This window comes from Epinephelus moara, chromosome 14 (genome assembly GCF_006386435.1).
Source record: "Epinephelus moara isolate mb chromosome 14, YSFRI_EMoa_1.0, whole genome shotgun sequence".
Lineage (NCBI taxonomy): Eukaryota > Metazoa > Chordata > Actinopteri > Perciformes > Serranidae > Epinephelus > Epinephelus moara.
In genome coordinates, this window is record NC_065519.1 from 3,383,201 (window position 1) to 3,410,236 (window position 27,036).

The 27,036-nt window shown below is 43.1% G+C and overlaps 1 protein-coding gene across 1 annotated transcript in view; it reads left to right on the forward strand.

The window, feature by feature from the left end:
- Window positions 1-27,036, forward strand: part of LOC126401106 (neuronal PAS domain-containing protein 3) — a 453,646-nt gene extending 426,610 nt beyond the window's left edge. Inside the window, exons 10-12 of the mRNA XM_050062200.1 lie at window positions 14,861-15,008; window positions 16,693-16,808; window positions 23,203-27,036. Coding sequence (XP_049918157.1) covers window positions 14,861-15,008; window positions 16,693-16,808; window positions 23,203-24,842 — 1,904 coding nt within the window. The 3' untranslated portion in view covers window positions 24,843-27,036. The remainder of the gene's footprint in view (window positions 1-14,860; window positions 15,009-16,692; window positions 16,809-23,202) is intronic.

A 27,036-nucleotide genomic window follows, 5' to 3' on the forward strand; every position in this document is an offset into this window, starting at 1 on the left:
TGGACTGGTGGGCGGAGTCATACAACCACAGGGTGGACTGGTGGGCGGAGTCATACAACCACAGGGTGGACTGGTGGGAGGAGTCATACAACCACAGGGCAGTAACTCTAGTTGAGTCCAGAATTTGCATCAAGTCTGTAAAAAAATTTAACTTTTGCGTCAGATTTCAGACAGACCTGGTATCATTGCACATATTAGCACCTTAGTGGAACACAAACTCTACTGCATGACGTGTCCACACGTTGAATGTTGTAAAGAGTATCAGCTGATGTTGATGCTAACACTGTGTTGGTTCATTGAAATCTAAGGTCTCGTATCAAAGCTGTTACAGACACTGACTCCTCCAGTCAGTAGACAGCATGATAGGTGACAGCACGTCTCCTGGCAAAACCAGCTCTCAGCTGTCAGTCAACTGTTGCCGTGAGAAACACCAACTCCGACCCGAGACTTTGAGACCAATATGTCTAAAGGCAGTTTTATCTTCTGTTGAAAAATGGAAAGGTTTGCACAACAGCTGCAGTGTCATAGTTTTTACTTCCTCACACAAAAACTGAGGAGAATTCATGTTTCATTACAACTTCATGTACACATGTAAACATCTGGCATGTTTACAGCTGGTGAACATTTTAGGAAGTATGCATGCACTGAGAACACGCTGAATATCCGAACACTGTTTGCCCGGTCGCCATTTGTACGTGGAGGGGATGGTGGATGGTGTGACACTAGGTGCCTTCCAGCAGTGTTATGACCTGACGCCACCCGTCCAGGTATCATACTGCCAGGACAGGTGCTGTACAGCCGAGTGGCGGTATTTCATAACACCACAAAAGGTTCTGTCCGGCAGCGTTACAAGCTGACCCCGCCCACAGGTGTATTGTACCACCGTAAAAGGTGAATCACTGATAAAACGGCGGTATTTGACGACTTCAGAATGAACTGTCCACATTGAGGAGTAGACCTCAAACCTTCTGGTGCAGCACCTTGGGGGCCACAATAACGTACAGCTGTACGGTATTCTTGGTTTGCAGAAACACACAACGTTTTTCCTGGCGATTGTTTTGTGTCTCTACTTTCAGCAATTTCAGTTAAGAACTTTGTACCTGCTTGTGAATCTCCTTGAGTTCTGCCCACTGACACTGCTACCATAACACCTGACAAAACTTAAACATGTCACACACCTCACCAGAGAAAAAACAGAAAAGCATAAAGCTCCCTGAAACTTTTTCAATTACCTTCCCCAAAAGTTCCTGAGCTCTGAACATCCAGAGTGGCAATCAGGAAGTGACTCTACGGCAGCCCGGCGGGGTCAGACAGGATGAGGAGGGGGGGGGGGTTAGGATGTGTAAAACACGAGAAAAAAAGGAAGTGAAATATGGAGGGAGATTATTCGTCTCTGTCTGCTGTGAGGATGGGAGGTCAGGGAGGCGAGCCGGCAGCCAGCGGTTTAAATGACTTGGTTTTAGTCGAGCGTAGTCTAATACAGCACCTTCGGTCACCTCGGCTGCTCGTTTTATTCTTCCTCTTTCAAAATTAATTTCCTCTCTGAAAGGGGGGCTTTCAGAAATGGATGGCTACGGGGCGCTGGAGGTGCTCCGTGTCTTTTTTTCTCTCTTCATCCTCGCCGTCAGATTGTTCTGAAATCTGCCTTTCTTTGGGGCGGTTTAATTCGGCAGCTTCATGAACTCGTTTGCTGATTGTGTGGAAGCTGATTTCAGAGCAGCAGTCTAATGATTCTGTTTTAGCAGATGTGGTGAAGCTTTTCGCCTAATTGGATGACGACAAGTCTGGTTTGTGTTTTGTCAGTGATGAGTTTCAGGTGTGGTTTGGTTCGGACATCAAGTACAGGCAGAAAAAACATTTTCTTTTTGTCCTAAATTTTGTTTTTGTTGAGTTTGTGCATGAGAATATTTTTACTTAACAAGAAGGAGCATCCAGTTCTCTTTATGTTGGTTTGGTTTGTACGGTTCTGAATCTGTGTGTTTTTCTCTGGTAACTTAATGCAGAGTTTCCCACAAAATGAGAGTGTGTGTGTGTGGCAGTAACTGAGGAAGAGACGGAGGGCACAGCTCAAATTGACATATTTTTCCTTCAAGAACAAACACACTTGGTTACGTTTTAGCTAACACACGCACATGGTTGGGTTTAGGAAAAAAGAACAGGCTTTACAATCTTACAGGAAGCGAACACTGGCCTCCAGGGTGAAAGTTGGTGGTTGTTGCACCCATCCATCACCACCTTGGACTTCCGCCCCCTTAACTTTCATTGTTGTCCTGCCGTGTTTCCCCCTGAAGCCGCAACAGCAACCAGCAGCGTATCATGCCAATGTGAAAGGACGGCTTTATTCGCCAGTGTCTGACATTGGAAGTCAGTGGCCAAGCATCGATATTTGAAGACCTCGGAGTGAGACCGGGTTGGTAAAATAGTCAGAACAGTCCGGAGGTTTGTTGTTTGATGAGTGAGAAAGTTTCAGCGCTAAAAACTACGCCTCAGTTACGCAACTGTGTTTGTCAGGGGCAACAAAGTTTTCCAGAGTCTCTACATAGGTCGAGTCATTTTCCTCGTCCAGTGACAGCAATAATCTGGACCATAAACTGGTCCATCAGAGAGTCCCACCTCAGGAACATGAAATTTTGAGACCCAGAAGCCAAAGTCAGAGACAACTTCCTGTGGGTGAACTGCAGGAAAAGTTCCCAAAGGTTTCCTGAAAAAGGCCATCATGTTTTCTTTTCGGTCTCTGACTGATCGCTGAATTTAGGTTCAAGTACATAAAATTTGTCACAAATAAGTGTTTTTTCAGAGGAGGCTTCATGTTGTTGTCCAACAGCTGCAGATTTCAGCTGAGAAAAATACTTTTTCTTCACTTTTGTGTTTCTGCAGAGCAGCAGCAGCTCGCAGGCTCTGATTTTTTTGTGGGATTTATTTTCACGTCTGCTCTCGGTCCTCCCGCTGCTGCAGGAGTCGGATAGTTAGGGAATCGATCAAGGTGTATTTTAGAGGGATAGCCTGTTCTCTCAACAGGGATCTAAATTTTAAAAGGCTTCTTTTTAAGTGGAGGACGAGGCGTGATCCCTCTCTGTGAAAAGGCGTCACTCTCTAAGTCTCTATCATTACCTGCTGACAGCCGGTCTTAGCTCGGGTCAGATCTCAAAGTCAATCTGTCCTCGTTTCCACTCCGAGAACAGAGAGACAGAGAAAGAGAGAGATAGAGGGTGAACTTGTCTCTTCACACAGAAAGAAAGGGAGGGAACAGGAAGGAGTGATTTGTAGGCAGAGAAAGAGAGAGAAGCAGAGAAATGCTTTGCACAAGGGATGAAGAGAGAGATTCGTCTTTTCTCAGAGAAAGGCAGAGAAAGGGGAACGAGTGATTTGCAGATAGAGACAAGAAAGAACAGAGGACAGAATGCTCATTTTCTCAAGGAGAGACAGGTAAAGAGGAAAAGAAAGAGGCAGGAGGAATGAGAACAGTAGACTAAAAAAGACAGGAAATACCCATTTCTCAGAGAGGATGTGTGAGGACGGAGACATAAGGAGAGGGTTCTCTTGGTTTTACAGAAATAAAGGAAGACAGGGAAAGGAAAGAATACTCGTCTTTGAGTTGATCTCAGAAGGACAAGATGGACAAAAGAGAAATCTCATCTTGTTCCCGAGGAGGGGAGATGAACTGCAGGGTAAAAGCGAATGAAGGGGAAAGAGATGTGCAGAGGACAGACTGTACTCATTATGTCTTTACAATAAAGCAAAGGAATGTCTCACAGCTGTCTCGAGCACCGAGTTACAAAGTGTTGGACATATCGGCCGTAGAGACGTCTGCCTTCTCTCCAATAACATGGAACTAGATAGCACTCAGCTTGTGATGCTCAAAGTAGTGTTCATTTTGACAGCTATTCAAGATCTCGAGACAAAAATGTTTTATTCACCTTTTAATTATTTTTATCCTTCATAGTTTTATTTGACAAAATTCAAAACATTTTAGTCATGTTTTCTACTTTCTAAATCAACAGAAAATTAAAGTACAAGTACCTCAAAAGTGTACTTCAGCACAGTACTTGAGTAAAGCGCCATTCCCACCAAACCCTTTCAGTCCAGTCCCTTTGGAACCAGCAGTAACCCTTCAGACATGGTACCTAGACCCTCGGTCTGTTCAGACAGTCCTCTTAAATGTGGGCGGGGTTGTTGTCACTCACTGCTCCGTCCAGCACTCGCTGTATTTCCTCATCAGCGGTGACACAGATGGAAGTCTGCACCTGGTTTATCGTCCACAGAACGAGGCTGCACGCCCACATTTTCAGAACAAAATAGAACAGGCTGCAGTGAGAGTCTCTCTCCATGGGATATTTAAAAATAGCAGCTTTGTGCATTTAGTCCTTCTCAGGCAAGCTCAGGGGTTTAGTGTTGCTGTAGCCCACAGGAAGTGAGGATTAGAATATATGACCTTCACATAATCCGCTCCAAATTAATCTATATTTTTAAAGTCATTACTAAAAGTGTGTGTCATATAAAAACTAAAGTGATGGTCAAAGTTGTCACAGTGAAATTTAAGGTGTGCTGATGGATTCACGTCATCAACTCATGCATTGAGTAACATTACAAGTTAACGTTCCACCTTAAAAGTTGCCGGCAGTCGGCCCAGTGAATGAAGTTAGTAGTCTGGAGCCGTTTAGTGGCCGTTTTGGTAAGGAACCGGAACGAGGGCGAGAGAGACAGGATCCGTAATTCGATGGATATGCCTTTCTGTCAAAATAAAAGCACCAAGCTCATAAAAATGCGGGGAAACTTTTTGATTTAAAGAATATAATTTACAAGAAAAGCCCCAAGCCATTAAGTTAACCTTTTTCTTTTATTGTAAATCGATGGTGCGCCAGAATTTAAAGTTTTACTTTGTTGAATTTGGTGAATTCCGGATCCGCTCTCTAGACCGGAACCAGAATCTAGACAAAATTCAGAGTGAATGGAAACCAGGCTCTTCCCCGTACGTGAAGAGCCTGGTGACGCGAGGCTAGAAGTTAGTGACCGTCCTCTACTGACCAATCAGACTGCAGTGTTCACAGCTCCACCTTTTAGTACCAGATCTGTGTGCTAGGTACCCCAACAGAGGGGGGACCAAACATGGGGACGCTAAGGAACGGGTCTGTTGGTACCATCCACAACTTTTCACTGTGGAAGCTGAAAAAAAGTGAACTGAACTGCTTGGTGGAAACGGGGCTTAATTGTTCAGAGTTACTTTCCAATGACTGAATGACTGTCATTATTGGGAAATCATTTGCAAATTGTGGACTTATAGAATTAAGTCTCATCTATCTAACAAACAAAAACAGGTTTTTATTTTTCTGAAAAGTTTTTTTTTTTTTCAGGTAACTTTTCCACAAATCTGTTTCTGATTGGCTCCGAAGTTGCCGAACAGTGTGGACGTCAAATTTGAATGAAAAAGAAAGTTTATTCTCCAGAAAAGAGTTGATTATCAGAGAGAGAGAGAAATATTAATTGTCTTTTAACAATAAAAGCAAGAACATAGGGAAATGAGAAAACATGACAGAAGAGAATACACTCGTCTCTTTGGAAAGAGGAGATTTTCCACTCTGGTTCTCAGGGAGTCAAAGGACGACACGGGGGAAACTGTCTTAATAACAAAAAGAGATATCTAGTTTTTCTGAGAGACGAGGAGAGAAACGTGATAAAAATAATGTTTTGTTTTAAGGAGAGAGACATTTGGACATACAGAGAGAGGAAAAGACTGAGAATTACCAACGGAGGAGACGACAGAACAGAGACAGACAGGATGTTTGGGAGACAGAGACACAACCGAGAGACATTCAAATGCAATGGGAAATGAAAGAGAGTGAGAGGGAGCGAGAGACGAGCACAGAAGTGAAAGCTCGGTGGATTTAAAGCCTGCAGGCGTTTTAGCAGAGCTCGTCTCTCTGGACTAACACCGCCTTTAATGAATACACACACACACACACACACACACTGAAAGGCAGACAAAACACACACACCTATGAAGCTATGCACACAAGTACATTTGTAAAACACACACACACACACACACACACACACACAAAAATAAGCCTGTCGGGATGAGTGAGAAACATGGACAACCTCAATGACATGGCACACACACACACACACACACACACACACAAAGTGTATGAAACAAAGTCACCCAAACGTCACCTGCTGACTTTTCCATGACTTCTCTACAGTTAAAGAAAAATGAAGTGTTAATGTAGATAAGTACAAAATAATTTCACATCTGGAGGTGTCCTGACTCATGTTGTAATCAAATCTAAGCAGGCGTAAAGTTTCTAAACAATCACCTAACTCCGCCTCTTCCTGTTATCTCAAGCTGTCCGTCAAAATTAAAGCGAAAGACAACTTCTTCCTCTGCAGGGAAAAATAAATATAGACCATACAGCAGCGTCATTGCTGCTAGAGGAGACTCTCAAGGAACCGCTACGCCATGTAAGACCAGGGTCATGTGATCAACAGGGATAGCTGAGCTAGCACTCATGCTAACAAGCTACCCCACTGCCTCTGATTGGTTTGTTACAGTACAAAGGGAGATTTATAGTCGTGCATCGGCTCTACACATAGCCTTGAGCTTAGCCTACACATGTGGCCTACGCCATTGTGAGCATTTATATGTGTGCGGTGGTGTGTCTGTGTCACTCTGCAGTTACACCTCCAAAACACTAGTCGGCAGTGTGGGTTCTGTGAAGCGCTGTAAAGTTTGGTTGATTCAAAATACATATAACACACACTGACAGTTTCAAAGATGAGTGCAGAAATTGGTTTCATTATAACTCACAATATTGATAGACAAACACTTGTCTTGTACTATACGTTTTCCCCACAAATACAACATGCTAATATTATTAGCACAAGCCTATGGTGTTTTACATTGTATAAATTAGCCTAGCGACTAGCAGAGAGTTCCTCTACTCATATGAAGCCAAGAACAACAGCGACATTTAACGAAAGAAATGTTAAACAATTCGGCTCAATCACAACTCACAAGGTTCAACAACAAATTGTCTTATTCTGGACTTATTTTTCTCCACAATGAAAACACGTTAACATTATTAGCATGAGCCTATGGCATTTTACATTGTCACAATTAGCCTAGCGGTTAGCAGAGATTTCCTCTGCTCATATGAAGCCAGGATAAATCACACACAAGACATAAAATGTCATTGTGTTGAGGCTTTATTGTCTTCACAATTTATTGTTTGTAATCTGTGGAATAAAAGTAAATAAAAGCTTCATTTCCACTGAGGGAAATGGTTTCAGCTTACAAAAAAAAGGAGGTCTACATCACCGAAACATGTAGTTACATTTCTGAAGAGGTGGTGAAGAGGTGTAGGGTATGTGCTTAAGCAATGCCTATGCCCATTGATTTGCTGCAGAAGTATAAATCCTGCTTAAGTCACCCCCTCCAGGATGTTGCAGTGTCACGAAAACAACAATTCAACCAATCCCTGTGAATTATGCAATTTTGACCTTTCAGTTTCATCCTGTTACCGCAACTTTTCCACAAATTCATCAACAAATCATCGTATTTGCTTGTGAGTTTCACCAATCATAGCAATCCCCTGCACAATGTTGCCAAACTCACTATCTCTGTGTGTGACCCAAATGTGTCTCACATTTACCAATGAAAATTACCGCTAAAGACTGTGTGAGGCAGTTCCCTGATGTTTTAAAATTTGTTTAATCGTCACAAACACTCTGACATGACTCTCTATGGTCAGAGTTCCAATAGGTCCAATAAAAAAAATTAAAAAGTCATGTTGGTGAGTTATTTCTGTGCAGGAAATCACCAGAAAATCAGCTCAGACCATGGATGTAAAAACCAACTGGATACCTTGGAGGAGGCGCTGCCCCTTTTAATTGTATGGAAGTTCCTCATTGGGGCAAAAAAGTTGAATTTCTGGGTGTAACATTACCTGGATCTTCGGCATCTATGGATCCAAAGAGCAAGTGCCTTGTGTTTCCTTTTACTACACCTCCCAAGTGCTCAGTCTCAGACTCTTTCACATGATTAATGACAGGAAATAACTCTGGATTCAGCTATTAATGACTTCTCCAACTTTAAGGATTTACAATATCTCTTTCACAGTGTAAATCTTTTTGGGCCCAATGGCATCTCATGAAGAACCCACAAGTTTAAAATTCACGGTTTGGCCACTACGTCTTTCTGACTTCAAAGTGCAACGCTGTTCCTGGGGGCTTTGCTCAGCCAGACAAAGATTCTTGTGCATGTGCTATGGGCTCCAAAAATGTGCCTGCAGCCTGAAGAAGCCTGGGAAACTTTTGGCACATGCTCCCTGTGAATATTCAGTGTAGGCGCCATGGGGCACCATCTTTGGACGTGGTCCCTTGAAGTCATCCCTCATGTGTCCTTTGACATGAAGTGTGTGATGTTGGTTGATGGGTCCGGACACAATGCAGGAAGTAAGATATTGAGAAGACTCAGGCTGTCAATATCCAGGTAATTAAATTGACTAGTACATCTCTAGTATCTTGTAGGAAAACAAAAATCTTTTTTGTTCCTCAGTGGGCCATCAGAGGGCGACAGAGCAGGGATTTACTTTTTATTTCTCAAATAACAAGAAGGTCTTCATGCCTCCATCTCCTGTCAGACAGGAAGGACGTTTCCATAACACAATTTCACAGCCGTAAATTACCTCCACGTTAATGTGACACACACACACACACACACACACACACACACACACACACACACACAGGGTAAATGGGGTAAAGGTAATCTGAAAGGTAGACGAGACTAAAGAGGAAATCCAGCAGATTAAAGAGGAGGAAAGGGAGCGAGAGGACGGGTGTAAAGGGGAGGAAGATGGAGTGAAAAAAGGAAGGTGAGAAGAGGAGAGAGGTAAACACAGAGGGAAAGACAACGGCGCAAAGTGTGACATTGAGTGAAAGAGAAAGAGAGCGACGGAGGAAATGAAGAGAAAAAAGTGAGGTGGAGAGGCTTTAAAAGGGAATAGGACTCCTTTAATCTATCGGTCTCTCCCCTGCAGCCTCAGGCGAGCCTCCAGCACACACTCTCCCTCTTTCTCTCCCTTCCTCTCCTCTCCTTCATTAGTGGACGATCAGAGAGCGGGTGATTTAATGGAGGAGTATGAGGAGAGGGTTAAACACAGAAACCTCACCTGCAAGACACAGAGGGGGGAGGACAGAGGAAGAGACGAAAACGGAGGATGGACAGATGGACTGAGGCAAGACTGAGTCTGGTCTTGAGTCATTTTTTTATGATCATGGACCCGTTACTATTGCCAGTCTCAAAGTCTTCAGATTCAACTAAAGTCTCTGGTCTCAGCTAAAGTCTCCAGTCTAGACTTAAGTTTCCGGTCTTGACTAAAGTCTCTCGTCTTGTTGAAAGTCTCTGGTCTCTACTAAAGTCTCCACATTCAACTAAAGCCTCTGGTCTCCTCTAAAGTCTCTGGTCTGTTCTAAAGTCTTCGATCTTACCTGAAGTCTCTCATCTTGCCAAAATTCTGCGAACTCACTGAAAGTCTTAAGTCTCGCCGCTTGTCTCCAATCTCAACTAACATCTGTGGTCTCTACTAAAGTCTCTGTTTTCTACTAGAGTCTCTTGTCTCTACTAAAATCTCTGGTCTCAGCTAAAGTCTCCAGTCTAGACTTAAGTTTCCAGTCTTGAATAAAGTCTCTCGTCTTGTTGAAAGTCAATGGTCTCGACTAAAGTCTCCAGTTTCGACTGAAGTCTCTGGTCTCTACTGAAGTCTCTGGTCTGTTCTAAAGTCTCCGGTCTCACCTGGAGTGTCTCATCTTGCCAAAATTCTGCTAACTCACTGAAAGTCTTCAGTCTCGCCGATAGTCTCCAATCTCAACTAACATCTCTGGTCTCTACTAAAGTCTCTGTTTTCTACTAAAGTCTCTGGTCTCAGCTAGTCCCTGGTCTCTACTAAAATCTCCAGATTCAGCTAAAGTCTCTGGTCTCCTCAAAAGTCTCTGGTCTGTTCTAAAGTCTCCGATCTCACCTGAAGTCTCTCATCTCGTCATAATTCTGCAAACTCGCTAAAAGTCTTCAGTCTCGCCAATAGTCTCCAATCTCAACTAACATCTGTGGTCTCTACTAAAGTCTCTGTTTTCTACTAGAGTCTCTGGTCTCTACCAAAGTCTCTGGTCTGAGCTAGTCTCTTGTCTCTACTAAAATCTCTGGTCTCAGCTAAAGTCTCCAGTCTAGACTTAAGTTTCCGGTCTTGACTAAAGTCTGTCGTCTTGTTGAAAGTCTCTGGTCTCTACTAAAGTCTCCAGTTTCGACTGAAGTCTCTGGTCTCTACTAAAGCCTCTGGTCTCAGCTAGTCCCTGGTCTCTACTAAAATCTCTGATCTCAGCTAAAGTCTCCGGTCTAGACTTAAGTTTCCGGTCTTGACTAAAGTCTCTCGTCTTGTTGAAAGTCTCTGGTCTCGACTAAAGTCTCCAGTTTCGACTGAAGTCTCTGGTCTCTACTAAAGCCTCTGGTCTCAGCTAGTCCCTGGTCTCTACTAAAATCTCTGGTCTCAGCTAAAGTCTCCAGTCTAGACTTAAGTTTCCGGTCTTGACTAAAGTCTCTCGTCTTGTTGAAAGTCTCTGGTCTTGACTAAAGTCTCCAGTTTCGACTGAAGTCTCTGGTCTCGACTAAAGTCTCTGGTCTGTACTAAAGTCTCCAATCTCACACAAGTCTCTCATCTTGTCATAATTCTGCGAGCTCACTGAAAGTCTTCAGTCTCGCCGATAGTCTCCAATCTCAACTAACATCTCTGGTCTCTACTAAAGTCTCTGATTTTGACTGAAGTGTCCGAAAGTCTCCCAGCCTGACTTAAGTCTCCAGTCTCAACTAAAACCTCTGGTCTCGCCAAATGTCTCCGATCTCAACTAGACTCTCCAGTCCCACCTTAAGACCTCTCCGGTCTGACCTAAAGTCTCTAGTCTCACCAAAATTCTGCAAGCTTGACGAAAGTCTCTGGTCTCGCTGAAGTCTCCAATCTCTCTACTGAAGTCTCTGGTCTTGATTACAGTCATTGGTCTTCCCAAAAGTCTCCTGCCTGACTTAAGTCTCCGGTCTCACCTAAAATCTCGGGTCTCTACTAAAGTCTCTGTTCTCAAGTCTCAGGTCTCGCTGAAAGTCTCAGATTTTAACTGAAGTGTCTGGTCCCACTGAAAGTCTCAGGACTTGACCTAAGAGTGCGATCTCGATCAAATCCAGTTGGGTTGATACACGGTACAAAAGTTCCCCAATGTCACATCTCCATCACTTGCAAAATTTGCATAACTTACATTATAAAACACATCACTGCTCATCTCTAAGTTTGTCCAATTTTTTCTTCACAACACAGATAAATGTAATTAGTATATTTTTTAAATGCAAATCAGACCACAGCTTTAGCTTTTTTTGTGTTGTTAGTAACACAAACTGCTTCAAAATAAAAGCTTCAAATAAAAAATAGCCCTAAGGTCAATGTGAGTATTGATTATGTAGCCTTGTCTTTATTGAATAGTGATTATTAACGTCTTTATGTCCTGGTGAGCAGCGAACATCAGCTGACAGTATGGTTTCATGTGTGAGACAGTGTGTATTACAGCACAGCACAGTGAGCTGTCTGCTGGCGTTATAAAGCCTTGTATGAGTGTGTGTGTGTGTGTGTGTGTGTGTGTGTGTGTGTGTGTGTGTCCTCTTCCATTGGACATGCTGATACACTGAGCTGCTCTCTGAGGACCTGAAGTCATCTGAACAGGCAGCAGTGTGTGTGTGTGTGTGTGTGTGTGCATTCATTGTGTCGTTATTTACTCTGCCGTACAAACAAAGCAAGGTCACATTCAAGGTGACGTGATCTCACCATCTCTGCCTTAACATGCAAACAAGTTATTTTCCCCTCCATCTCTCTCCCCCTCTCTATGAATAGACAAATAGAGAAGGAATGAGCGCCGGCCGCCCGACCAAAGTCAATTACAGCAGCCCTGGGGATGTCGTCTTAAACAATGCTATTAGTTTCTAATAGTTTTTAATTACTGGCCTTCTTTTTATATAAATCACCCTCTCTACTTTCTCTCTCTTTCTTCTCTGTCGTGGAAAAACCTATTTGTGTCCGTAATTAAATGGAGGAGAGGGATATGAATTTAGTGGCCCTCGCTTCTGGTCTCTGACTGTTTCTGTTTGAGCGGCTCCTGATTAATGCCAATACATATTGCTTGAGATAACCATTTAGTGGTTAATTTAGCCAAATTTATTGCCTGCGTACCGTCGCAGGGCGGAGCAGCGGGTGGGGGCTGGAGGGGGGAGGGGGGGGCAGGCGGGGGGTTGCCACCTCCCGAGGCCGCGAGGTGCTGTCACAGTGACACAGCGCTATCTGGTGGAGAGCGGCAGGTACTGCAGCTCTTCCAGGTGTGTGTGTGTGTGTTGGAATCTTCCTTTACCAGAGGACGATAAGCAGAAACACAATGCACAGATGGTAAATGTTCTCCATACTCTGATGGAAAGCAGATATTAGTGTTGTCATGTGTGCAAAATAAATCTGTTTGGAGAATTTTGGTGATAATTTGGTGAATGGTTAAAAAGTTGTATCTAAAGTTTGAGGAAATAATGAATAAAGAAGGAAAACAGAAAAGTATGGAGACTTAACATGCTCAGTATTGAATAAATAAATAACCCATGGTCATGGAGTCTTGCTTCCCAGACCTGGAAAAGTCACAGAATTACTAAAATCCTTGAAAGTTTTGGAAAAATCATGGAATTCTGTTGTCTTTATCCCATGTGCAGATTTTGAGACAATGGACCTCTGGGGACAGATACACAAAAGGCCCCACCATCTTTCCCACAAAGGAGCAAGACACACACACGACTTTTTGGTTTTGTCTCTTTTTACGCCTCCGCACCAGTGACTGCCGTGGCCAGAGGCGTTATGCTGTCAGGTTGTCCGTCTTTCCCATTCTTTTGAACGCGATATCTCAAGAAAGCTGTTGGAAATTTCTTTCAATTTGGCACAAAGGTCAATTCTGAATCAACAATGAACTGATAAGATTTTGGTGATTATAGGTCAAAGGTCAAGGTCAGTGTGACCTTGTCTGGCTCATCTTCTGCCTGGAGCGAATTTCTTCAAATCTGGTACAAACGTTCACTTGGAGTAAACAATGAACTTATTACAATTTGGTAGTCAAAGGTCAAGGTGACTGTGACCTTGCATTCATCTCATTCTTGTGAACACAATACCGCAACAAGTTTAGGTCACTTCTTCAAATTTGGCACAAACATTCACTCGGACTGAACGATGAACTGCTTAGATTTTAGCGGTCAAAGGTCATTGTGATCTTGCATCTGTCTTATTCTTGTGAACATGATATCTCAAGAACACCTCGAGGGAATTTCTTTAATTTGGCACAAACATCCACTTGTACTGAAGAATAAACGAAGGAAAATTTTGTAGTCAAAGGTTAAAGGTCAGTGTGACCTCACAAAATATGTTTTTGGCCCCAACTCAAGAATCCATACGCTAATTATGACAAAACTGTCTCTTTGAGGTCACTTTGTGGGTTGTTGTTTTTGTGTGTGTGTGTGTGTGTGTGTGTGTGTGTGTGTGTGTCTTGTGTATTTTTATGCCTCCGCACCAGTGATAGCTGTGGCCAGAGGTATTATGTTTTTTGGTTGTCCGTACGTACAAACCATTCTTGTGAACACGATATCTCAAGAACACCCTTTGGAAATTTCTTCAAATTTGGCACAAACATCCACCTGGACTCAACAATGAACCAGTTAGAATTTGGTGGTCAAAGGTCAAAGATCGGTGTGACCCCACAAAATATGTTTTCAGTCATAACTCAAGAATTCATACACTAATGTGACAAAACTTGACTCAAATGTCCAACAGGATAAAGTAACTTATGAATAACACTTTTCTGTCTGTTACTCAGCGTCATATCTCAGGAACAGAAGGGGAGACATTTGGTCAGAGACTGAATTGGTGACTAATTTTGGATGTCCACCTTGAAATTCTAGTTTGTTGTTGTTTTGCACATTTTTTTAGTCACTGAGTATTTTTGTTTGATTTGTGTCTCTTTGCAGTTTCTTTGCATCTCTCTCTCTTTGCATCATGGTAATTTTGAGTCTTTTCCTGGTCAGTACATGTTACAGTAGTTTGAGTGACATCGTGCAGATGAAGTTCAGGGGGGCCCTGGGCCTGTGCCCAGTAGGCACATTAAGTAATCCATTTATTCTTTAGCGTCTACGTGATGAGTGTGCAGAGACGACATGAAAAATTTCAGAGACACTGAGGCTGATGGTCTGTACAGTTGGATGTTTGTGAAATGTGCAAATGACACGAGGCAAAGTTTTACTTTACTCTGTCTGAACACACACTAACACTGGTCCTCTTCATCAGGCATGCTAACGGTAACTTACGTCAACATGTTAGCACGAAGTAGCCAAACATATCATGAAAATATTGTACGATGAAGTGCATATGGGGACACATATCATGTCATGGCGTGGGTGTATTGTCTCAAGCCAATCAGAGACACACAAAGACATGAACAGACAGTGACACACCTATAAACACACACACACACACACACACACACACACACACACACACACAAGGAGGCTGGCAGTGTGTGTTGGTCTGATTAATGACGGCAGCAGCAGAGCAGCTCTCAGCCAGCTGTCACATGACATCTGATGACTGCCTCTCTCACCCACTTTCTCTCTCCAACTCATCGTCTTTTCTCCATCGTGTGATGAACAAGCTGCTCGGTCAGTGTGACGTCCAACAGTCTGAAACATCCAGAATATCAAACAAAATCCACCATGACATAACAAACCTCCGCTCTCTGTCTGTCTTTCTCTCAGTGATGAATAAGGGTCAGTGTGTGACGAAGTATTACCGGTGGATCCAGAAGAACGGCGGTTACATCTGGATCCAGTCCAGCGCTACCATCTCCATCAACGCCAAGAACGCCAACGAGAAGAACGTCATCTGGGTCAACTATGTCCTCAGGTCAGAGGGTCGACTCTGCCCATTTGTTATGGCGACGATAGTCTCAGCTTCCCTACATCTACACATTCCCAAATTTTGTCTATGAGAAATAAATGACAGATTATGCACATAAATACCCACATTTTAACTAAGAGCAACCCAAAGTCACTGAAAACACATACGTCATAAGATGTGTCTTAAGAGGGAGGAATATTTGATTGAAAGCTATTCCAGAGCTTTGGAGCAGCTACCGCAAAGACACGATCTCCCTTACCCACCAGCCTCGATTTTGGGACAGTTAAAAGACATTGTCTTGAAGATCTAAGAGGCCTAGAGGTGGAGTAGGGGCAAGACGGTCAGCAATGTACAGGGGTGCCAGCCCCAGGTATGGCTTTAAAACAAACAAAAAAAATAACCTTAAAATCAATCCTGTACAAGATAGGTAGCCAGTGCAGGAGTGCCAGTGTAATGCTATATCTTTTTCTGGTACCAGTAAGGAGTCTTGCTGCAGCGTTCTGCACCAGCTGCAGGTGAGACAAAGATGACTGGCCAACACCCAGGGACTGAGTTGCAGTATTAGAGTCTTGAGTTACAGTCTTCTGGGCCCATTCAAATGAAATGGGCCCTAAGATAAAACCTTGAGGTGCACCACAATTAAGTTACATTAAGACACTGGAGTTTTATCACAAAATTACACAAATGTATATTAATTATAACATAATTGCAGGGGTTTTTTTTACATTCACTGCAAGTAGGAGGGGATTTAAGAGGTGGTAACAGTCTTTATGTCATTGAGAGAAGACGGACTCACGTTTTGAAATGTTACGTAGCTGGAAATAACAGCCTTTCATCACAGAGTCTATCTGTTTATCAAATTTCCGTGCAAAGTCAAAATCATTCCTGGCATGGGTGTGAACATTTAATGATGATGGCTCTAACTGGCTGGCTATGCTCCCTGTGGTGCTGGTGGGACCAAAAACAATAACTTAAGTCTTTTCATCATTTAAGCAAAGACAATTAAATAAATTAAAGTAAATTTGTGTGTCATCTGCATAACAGTGAAAGGCGACTGTGTGCTCATAGAAGATAATGTCCTAAAGGGAGACAATACAGAGCAAATAAAATGGGCCCTAAGATAGAACCTTGAGGTGCACCACAATTAATGAGTTAGATTAATGTATGAAATTGGAATTTTGTTATAAAATTACACAAATGCACATTAAATATGAGGTTTTTGCAGGGAGTTGTTTACATTCACTGCAGCTAATTTAATATGTGAAAGAAAAGACCAAGAAGAAGAAAAAAACGGAAATAAAGACGTTCATTTAAAGAATTTCAGTCAAACTCTAATAGGTTCGAAAAATATTTTAGACCTTTTATGCTTTTTTATTGAATTATAAATTACTGTTCACAATGACTGAACAATATATTTATATGTTAGATGAAATAGTAAAGTTGGAATTTGTCTCTGACCATTTTGTTTTAGTTAAAAAGCTGAATTAAGAAGATAGTGTTCACATCTATTGTGTTGTTATTAAATAAAAAATGTAACTACCAGTGTGGAATGATACTTTATGATATATTTACAATATGAGCTACTGTATTATGAATACCAATTTTTATCAAACTATAAATGGTAGAAATAAATAAAATGTAAATGTTGTCACTGACTGAAACAAAACCATCTCTCTGTGTTTCTTCACAGTAATCCAGAGTATAAAGACACGCCCATGGACATTGCCCAGCTGCCCAACCTGCCTGAGAAAACCTCTGAGTCATCTGAAACCTCAGACTCTGACTCTGAGTCCAAAGAAAACTCTGGTAGGTGGGAAAGGAAAGACGGAAGGGACAAAGGAGCGAGTGAAAAGCAGTTAAATATCACTGAGAAATAAATGTTCAGAGAAACAAAGGGTGGAGGGGAGACGATCAGAAGCATGGAAAGAAAGAAAGATGGAGAAAAAAGGGATGAGAACTGATCTGTTTGAGGCAGAACAGGGGAATTATGGATCACAACCAGAATATTACGTCATTGTTTTCAGTGTTTTTATATAATAATCAGATTTCTCTCACCCACAACATGCTTATAAAACCTGTATGATTCCTTACAAGCACCTCTTCAAGTGTTACCAGTGTAATAACCAGCAGTGAGAAAAGGAGAAAGCCAAAGACGCTTTATCAGTTGGTGCCAGTGTGCCGTGTGTGCCAGGCTGGGTGGTGATGAACGCCAACAGCTGCAGGGACTGAGCACTCACTGGCAGCGCTGCAACACCGCCACAAAATGACATAAAACGCAGCATAACTCTGCAGAGCGCCACCAAACACCTCCAAACTTCACACAACTGCACAACAAGGCCACAAAGCACCACAGAAGAGCATCCAGATAATGCACCACAACAACACAAGTGGCGACACTTCGCAGCAGAACACCGGTTCATGCTGCCTGTGTAGCCCGCAGAAGGAGGTGATGCCAACTTTCACGTTTGGCGACTTTTAAAAGACCCCTTTAGTGACTTTTTCAAAATGGTGCCCAGTGACAAATCAGGCGACTTCCTGGGCAGACCTTAACTCTTGTCTGTTGAAGAGAGTTGTCATTTCTCAGTGAATGTGCTCTCATGTGGTTGTACCTCTCTGGACTGACTGTGTTTGGAGGAGAGCAGCAGCACGTACAGTCGACCAATCAGCAGCCAAACAGAAGCATGAATGAGCTGTGAATGTGTAACAACCAATCACTGATCCCTGTTGTTGCCTCAGAGAACTCCTTTTCCTTTGTTTTGGGTCTGATCATTTAACTTGACTTTCTAATTTTCATATTTGATTGACATAGGTGTCATTCACACTGGGGATTCTGGGGACATGTCCCTGACACTTTGTCCCCCATCACTTTTTAAAAGCACAATTTGTAAAAAACAAAAAAAAATATTATGAAAAAATCTATTCATTGCTAAATTTTGATCCACACGTCCCGCAACTGTTATATGGGCTTTGGCTTTGCTCTTTAGCCCCTTTTACGTTGCTTGTTCAAGGTGGGAATACCACGGTGTTATGCCTCCTTGCCTTGCTATATATAAGGTACGATCACCCAATGAGGGGGCAGAGTTGTCCCGCCTTCAAGCCACCACAGGAAGTAATAACAGTGCAGAACTAGTGTCTGTATAAATGAGACACCCGGCAGGATGTATCATGGGCAGCACGGGTGTGATGTTTTGACAACATGTTACGGGTGCATCCCAGTGCTGGGGATTTTAAAAGTAGCTGCTAGCAGTTAGCAGCTAACTCAAAGAAGAAGACACCGGCTGAAAATGTCAGCAAATTGGGAAAATAGAGATTTGGGAGCTCCTACCCTTCAAGCAGAGGATGAGATCAGCCGCCATGTAACAGACGCGCACATTTTATGTTCCACTCGAGGCCAGCATTGTTGTCTACATATCACATCCATCACGCCTCTTTTTATTTGGCGATGCCTGTAGGCAAAAATGAGAGAGAGGAGCGACATGCTGTTGGTTGGGTCTGTGTAAAAATGCAAAGGCGGCATAAAGACGGGACTTCCTAGAGGTACTATAGCACCATCTCTTTGTTTGTTTGTCTGTTGTCCTTGTTGTCACACCCCTTGGTGTGAGATATCAACGCCAAAGGCAACTTTTGACGTCTTTATGAGATGCAACAGCCTTTCAACTGAGTCCATAGTAAACACATCCACAGCAATAGTTAACATTGACAGCAATTGATGGAGTACAAAGAGCGAGTACACGTAAGGCGGGGAGATGGGAGATAAATGGGTCAAACAAAACTGGACTTTCAACCAGGAGACCAAACTTTGTTTCCAGTGTGAAACCAATAGTTGTTTTAAGGTAACCTTACACAATTAACATATGGTGATATTAATGTCAGGTCATGTGTTTTTTTTTTAACCCAAAACATGATGCTTTTTCTAAACCTAACCAAGTTACGATCTCTCAACGATAAATTTCCTCATCCTACTTTAATACAAAGACTACAAGACCAGTGTTACCCCTTTATTTCCATGTTCTCAAAATCATCATCTGGTAAAGACGCTGAGTTCAAAGCTTTAAGATTTTATTCTTTTAGTGTGACATCATGGACAAAGCTGTCCAAAGCATTAAGGCCATTTTGCAGGGTTCTTATCTTAAAACAAGTCAGCTGGAAACAGTTTTCAACCAACTCAAAGAGCTAATGTCAGCTAGCAAGCTTTAGCTCATCAAATCTGCCAATGACAGTTAACACAGGCTCAAAATGAGAAGCTGCTTTTGTCTCATTGAGTCTACGGGGAAAGTTAAGGTGAAGGTGCAGTCCACAGGTGATCTGACTCTGTGGTACCTGAGCAGTGAACATGATAAAAGGTTAATACATGACATAAAAGTGTTTCAGTTAGATTGCATTAATTCTCAAACAACACAACAGAAGCTTTGACAAAAATTTTGTTTTTAAGTTGCATTTTTTTTAGTTGTTTAATATATGAATTACTGAAAATAAGACAGGTAATCTTAATCATTTCACTAGAATCACAATAACTAAAAGAACAGAGACTATAACCTGACGTGAGCATTCATACAGAAGAAGAAATTAGATCTTAAAAACACTGAATTCAGATCCAGAAATACAAATTAAGGATTAACTGTGTGTCACCAACATCCCAAACACAGCCAACACTGAAGAAGACAAAGCTCACACGCTGCCAGTAGAGTTGAATTTAAACCAATGCAGGGCCTCCACCTTGAGCATAATATTATCAAGTCCTGCAGCCTGTGTTGGCATGATGAGAATCAGTGCCAGCTGTTATTCTTGCTGGAGGAGAATGATTCTGGCACCCTGTCGGCTGTAAACTGACGCCAGCTGCTGCAGGAGGCGGCCAGCTTCAGCCGGGCTCCAACAGGCCCGAGGTGCTCAGGCTCAACATATTCTAAAATGAGATATCTGGCCTTTGACCTTTGTTCTGTTAGGATGCAATCTGTGCAGAGCCAGAAGGTGCAGGTGCCAGAAACAAAGAGCCTTTTTATTAAAGTGTTCCGTTAGTGCAGTACAACATAATATTAATGACTTTAACATGAAAATTGGACAAGTTTGACTCAGTCCCACAGACGCCGTTCAGCTGCTGCAAATCCTCCCTATAGGGAACTAAATGTGGATTAATCCGCAGCTGGAAATAGCCCCCAACAAATGCACTATTTCCTCCTGTTTGTTTGATAAAAACTAGTGACCACCAATGTTTTATAAAACAAAACGACATATTTGTGAGGTGTTTTTAAAGATTTACATCTTCAGCAGGAACCAATGGGCTGACAGAAACAAAATAATAGATTGGGGGTTTTTTCATCTCATGAGATAACTGAGGGTGCTCTCAGACCTAGAGTGGTCTTGCTTTGGTCCAAATCAGGAAGGTGTATAATTGCCTAGAGTTGGTTCGTGTTCTCAAGGCAGCATTTACAAGAGGACCATATCAAATGCCTTGTGTGAGAAAGCTGCTCTTGATTGGTCAGAATTTCCATGTGGGAAAAATTTCCTGCTGAATCAATTGCAGTCACATGACACATTGTTTGGGTTAAACATGAGCATGTTACAGTCCTGGAGGATTATTAATGTGCACCTCCTCCTGTACTGCCTTAATATGCACATTCAGCACATCCAATGCATCAAAACATTGTTTTCTAGTTGGAGCCGCGCCTCGTTTTCAAACTGTATGGTTTGACTAAAATGAACAATGACAGCAATATAGTCCACGATGAGCAGCGCTAAAATCAACCTGCGTAGTTGTCCCTCCATTGTGACATTAGAAAGTGTCACATTTATCTTGCAAGTGTACTCTTCTTCAACGTTTGCTTTACTTCCTGGATTTTTAAATGCTGCTGTGAGAACACCAATCAACTCTAGGCAATTATACAACTTTACAGCTTTGGAACAACATGAGTCCCTGATTCAGACCAAAGGAGACCACTCTAGGTCTGAAAGCAAATCAAACCCTGGTGACAATTAAACCCTCAATTAAACAATTAGAATCATCTAATCTATGTTTCCTTTCTAAGTTATTGTAAAGGCCTGTCTCCATCTTGATAAAATTTGGTGGACTGTGGAAACAACATCGCCAACAATGGAAATAATTCCAGGTCTTTATTGTTTTATATCTGACGAATCCTGATATGAGGTATCTTATAAATAAACCAAACCAAACCCTTCCTGGCTCTCTGGGAAACACTTAAAACCACAGGTCCGTTTCTGATTCCAGCCTGAGAATAAATCTGTTTTGCTTGGAAAGCACACTTAATGGAGATACAAGGTTTTCCCCAGACAAAGCAATTGAGTCGACATTTCAGGTGCCATGAGGGAGTCCGAGCGTTGCCAGCTGGGCAGCCGCTGGCCTCGGTGTGTGCTGGCAGGGTTTGAAGTGTGTGTGTGTTGTGTGTGTAATGGGCTGGACAGAGCCAACATGCCTGAACAGCAGCAGCTACAGATACTGAACACACATCAGTGCAGCCACAACACAACACAACACATGGAAATCCTGTCTGGGAAAATAAAAGGATCAACACCTGAGAGTCGCAGCACGGGAATTCAAATACACAAACTGAATCCTCAATTTCTCAGCCAAGGGAAGAAAGCAGGGTTTTTTTAGGGAAGAGCCTGTTGCTTTTGTTTTTATGCCACAATAATTTTGTCTGTTTCTAAATTATGCAGAAATATCTTAACAACTATCGGATGGATTGCTATGAAATTTTGTACAAACATTCGTGTGTCCTAGAGGATAAACCCTGATGATTATGGTGATCTCCCAGACACCGAACATCAGAACAAGAAAAATCAACATGTCAACTTTAATCAAATTTCCTGATCACGTTTCTGCTCCCCAGGAGACGAACCCTTTAGATTTTAGATTTTGTTTTCACAGGAAATGTACAGTTTGTATACAGTCTCTTTCAAAATAAAAGCACTACATTGGTAAAACACCGCAGATTGACGGTTTTTCCCTTCAAACAACAAAGGCACGTAGTTACGTTTTGGCAACACGCATGTGGTTTGGTTTAACAAAAAAGAACAGGGTTTGGCTTTACAATCACACAGGAAGCAAACACTGGCCTCCCAGGGTAAAGTCAGTGGTTGTTGGACCCATCCACCACCTCTCCCGTCCACCCTACCTCTGCTGCCTTAACTTTTGTTGTTGTCATGCCTTTTTCCCCTGATGCCACCGACCACCATAAACAATTACATTGACTGGCGTCATGTCATACCAACATGAAAAGATGGCTTTATTCGTCAGTGTCTGAACAAGTGCTGGATTTCGGCGAGATGAGACCGGGTTGTGCTGTGAAGAGTGCCGCTCTGGCATTTGAGTGCACCTGCCGCCCATCTACACTGGAAACAATAAATTTGAGGGTGCAAAAAACACGGCATGTGTAGGGCCTCTTACAGTTCTCATTCTTGGTGTGGACGGCCCTTTGTGGTCTTAAGCCAAATGCTAATATTAGTATGTTAGCATGCTCACAATGACAATGCTAACATGCTAATATATAGCAGGTATAACCATAATCCCCATTTTAGTTTAGCATGTTAGCATGCTAACACAAAGTGCAGCTAAGGCTGATGGGAAAAGTCTTTGATTCTCAGAGTACTTGGCAAATTAAAAATCTGACCTGATGATGGTGGTACAAGGTTAAAGATATAAAGATAGGCCTCCTACCAGTTGGATGTGCTCAGAACACCTCTAACAGGAGGCTCCCAGTAGACATCCTTATCAGGTGCGCGAGCCATCTCAACTGACCTCTTTCAACGCCAAGGAGCAGGGGCTATACTCCAAACGCTTCTCACATATCTCTAAGGCTGAGCCCAGACACCCCACGGAGGAAACTCATTTCGGCCGCTTATATCCACGACACCCAAATATGTCAAAAGCACAGAAAACTAAAGAAAATATAAACATTGTTTTTTAGGGAAATCCTGTGAAATATTATTTAAAGGGTCTTAAAGGTTTTTACAATTCATCCTGAGGGGAACATGAATGTCTGAATCACATTTCATGCAATCCTTCCAATAGCTGTTGAGATATTTTAATATCAACTGCAACTGTCACCTTCATGGTTGCACCAAAAAATAAGATAGGAAATCATTAAAGAGGATTAATCCTCTGGGGACCATGAATATCAATCCATCATATATTCTGTAGAGATATTTTAGATTTTTAACCAACTTACCTCTTTCTCTTCAACAGACAATGAGAACGCCAAGTCCGAGGGGAAGCCAGGCCACCAATCAGAACGTGAGGACCCAGAGACAGACAGCAAGCGTCAGCAGCAACCCGGCCAACCACATTGCTCCTCTGAACAGGAAATGAAGCGTCAGGAGGAAGGAGACAGCTCGAGTAACCCCGAGAGCCAGGACAGTGATGACAGTCTGGAACCTTCAGATGGAGAAGGGGAGGAACAGGAGGAGGCAAGGGGAGGAGGTGGAGGAGGAGGGGGCGGAGGGGGAGGTGGAGGAGGAAGGTTGGGGAGGTTAGCAGGACTGGGAGGGTTGGGAGGACTGGGCGCCATCGGAGGACTGGGTAATCTGGGTGGGCTTCATATCAAAGTAGAGCACTATGGAGAGGGGGAAGAAGTACAGCTGCACAACTCGCAAACTTCTTCATCAGAGGAGGAGGAAGAAGAGGAGGATGACGATGACGAAGAGGAAGAGGATGGTGGCGTGCAGGATTGTGAGGGCGCCAATGCTGGAAACAAGCTCCAGAAGAGGCGGAAGAGAAGGAAAGTGCAGAAATGGGACGGATCCCGAAGCAGGAGGCTCCGTCTCTCCTCAACCACGCCCAGCCCTGTCGCCATGGGAGATACCACACCGCTGGTTGACCCCACCCAGGCCACGCCTGCCAACTCCTCCCACCTCCTCACCTCTGCTGACTCCCCAAACAGTGCAAATGCAACATCCTCGGTCCTAAAAATCAAGACGGAGATGGCAGAGCCGATCAACTTCGACAACGACAGCAGCATCTGGAACTTCCCACCCAACAGAGAGATTTCCAGAAACGAGTCCCCGTACAGCATGACCTCCAAGCCCGCCGCTCCGGGGAACCACGAGACCTTCCCCTCACCCCAGGGAGGCTCTCTCCAGGTAGCCATTCCTGACTCGGTCCTCACCCCTCCTGGAACTGAGGGAGGAGCAGGAGGAGTGAGGAAGCCTCCTTACAATGGTAGCTCTGCGCCATCCTCTGCTTCCAGCGCTGCCAGTTTAGCACCTCCCTCCAGCGCCTCCTCTGCAGACCCCCTGTCCCCTCCTCTCTCTGCCTCCCCGCGGGACAAGCAACAAGGCACTCCCACCACCTCCTCTTCTACTTCCTCATCCTCGTCCTCATCCTCATCAACCTCTTCCTCCTCGCTGCTGTACTCTGGTGACCTCGAGGCACTACAGCGTCTGCAGGCTGGTAACGTGGTGCTCCCTTTGGTCCACAGGGTCACAGGGACTCTGGCCTCTACCAGCACGACAGCTCCACGGGTCTACACCACCGGCACCATCAGGTACGCACCGGCAGACGTCACCCTGGCCATGGCCCAAGGCAATCTCCTCCCCAACGCTGCCATGAACTTTGTCGACGGCTCGGGGTTTGGTCTGGACCCCAAGACGCCCATGGAGATGCTGTACCACCACGTCCACAGGCTCAACATGTCAGCAGCGGCAGCCGCCGGCCCGTTTGTCGGATCTCCGGCAGCCACGGGTGGGAACAACGCCCTGGGAGGCCAGATGACGACCGCAGCCAATGTTTTCACCACAGCGGAGGGACTTTTCTCGACGCTACCGTTCCCGGTGTACAGCAACGGGATCCACACCACGCAGACGACTCTGGAGAGGAAGGAGGATTAACGCAAAACGTTCGAGACCGCATTACTGTGTTTCTGGAATCAACAACTGTGTCAAAGTTAAAGACTACTCACTAGTAAAAAAAAAAAAAGAAAGACTATTTACTTGCTATCTTTTATCAACACAGCACTGTGTTTCCGAGAGGGGAGAAAGGACAGGAAAGGATGACAAATGTACTCTAGCACTTTGAATCTGAGCAACTGAGCTTGTGTAATAGACATGAATGACCCTCAAACATGTCCCCTTTTTCTATCTTTTTTCTCTCTCCTCCTCATCCTCTTCTCCTCCTCTCTCAGCCTCTCTCTTTGCTCCTGTTTCTTGCGATCAGCAACGTTTTTCTCATGAACAGATGAACAAAAAAAAAAACTGACTATTCTTTATTGTAAAGAATTCCTTTTTTGCCTACAGAGAATTCATATTGCCTAAGGACTCCGCTGGAGCCTGACGGGGATAATTTTTATTATTTGACTTGTTTCTGACGCGTCTTTATGAAGATGCTGATTGTGTGTATTTAAAGGAGGACGGTACAGGGATTTGTAACGGACAGAAAACTCTATGCGGCGCTCCTCCATATGTATCTTGATGTGATCAAGGCTTGAAAAGAACGTTTTTAAACCGAGCAGAGGGAGCTCTCTTGCGCCCGACAAAGGTCTCAGAGATAATAATCTTTTGAAAAAAGGTTTTTGCGGACGTTTCTCGATTGAGGGAATAGTTTAGAGAATTAATGCTGTTTTTTTTCCTTTCATTTCTTCCTTTTTTTATAAAAATATTCTAGCTCAGATTTAACTTACGAATCAAGCATTAAGAAGAAAAACAAAAAAAGCAATTTCAGCCGGGTAATGACCTGTGAATTATCGAATGTTACTACTTCCTCTTTTATCCCAGGAGTTTACCTACAGGTCTCGCACCAAACATAACCTCCTCTACATCTCCTCTCATTTCAAATCTGTCGTTTCGCTCTCTTATCTCTCACTCTGTGATCTCTCCGTCTACATTTTTCTTCCTGTCGATCTACAGATTCATGGTGCTACCGACCGTCCAGTAACCCTGATTCAGCTGGCTGATGTGGGTGCTGTAAACGAACCCACAGCTCGTTGACAGACTGATCGTACTTTTTCGTTCTGGAGGGGGAACAATTTTATTTTTTCTCTTCTGACCTTCAGGAAAGTCAGAAACACAGCAAGAACCTTAGAACCTCTAAATCAGCAACGTCATCTCCATGTTTCACCCTTTACGTCCCTCCTTCGTTTGTCTAAAGGAACGCTTGATCTGATTGGGCCATGAGGGGCAGCTCCGCATGGCAACATGGAGGCGATTGGTTGAATTTTAGGCTACATAGTGTTTGTTTTTATGTTTGTGTATTTTCTAACTGAATCACTTTTAATTCTCAGTGAGACTGAGGCTAATACGCTAGTGTCGCTAACTTGAAAAATGAATGTTGAAAACCTCGACCGGTTCCTGTTTGATCACTGTTTCGATTATTTTGTACTACTTTATTTTTTTCCCTCCTCCTCCTCCTCCTCTTCTTCTTCTTCTTCTTCTTCTTCCTAAACCAGAATCACCTCCACGAGATTTTCCTAAACAATCCACTCTCTTCCATCTCATCGCCGGACCCTGTGATAATAAAAAAAAAACACATATCAACAAGGAGATTGTAATAAAGACATGCATTTTCAATCAATCAATCTATCAAACAATCAATCCAATAACTACGAGAAAAAAAAGAATATGACTTTTTTTGAGGAAGAGAAAAAAAATCACATTCCTTTAACAAACAATGTCGTCTTTGTCGTTGTTCTTCTGTTCTGTGTTTTTTCTTCCCCAGCCTCCGTTGCCAAAAAAAAAAAAAAAAAAGAAATCTCACAAGTTTAGTGTTTTAAAAGCACTGTGATTCTCGTTCATTTGTAAAACTTTTTTTTCTTCTACTTTTTTGGTAAAAAGAGAAAAAAAAGATGAGAACAAGTAATAATTAAAAAACAAAAAAGAAAAAAAAAACTGTCACAACATCCACGACATTTTTAAAGTTGGCAGCCCCGTCTTTACCATCCTGTCATACCTTATTACCCAGTGTGATTAAGCCGTAAAAACGTGTTACCGATGTGTTTAGTGTCACTGGCTGTCAAAAAGTCTTTCATGGCGACTTCTCTCTCTGTGTGTGTTGACTATATGCAGTATATACTGAGCTACTGTAGCTGTT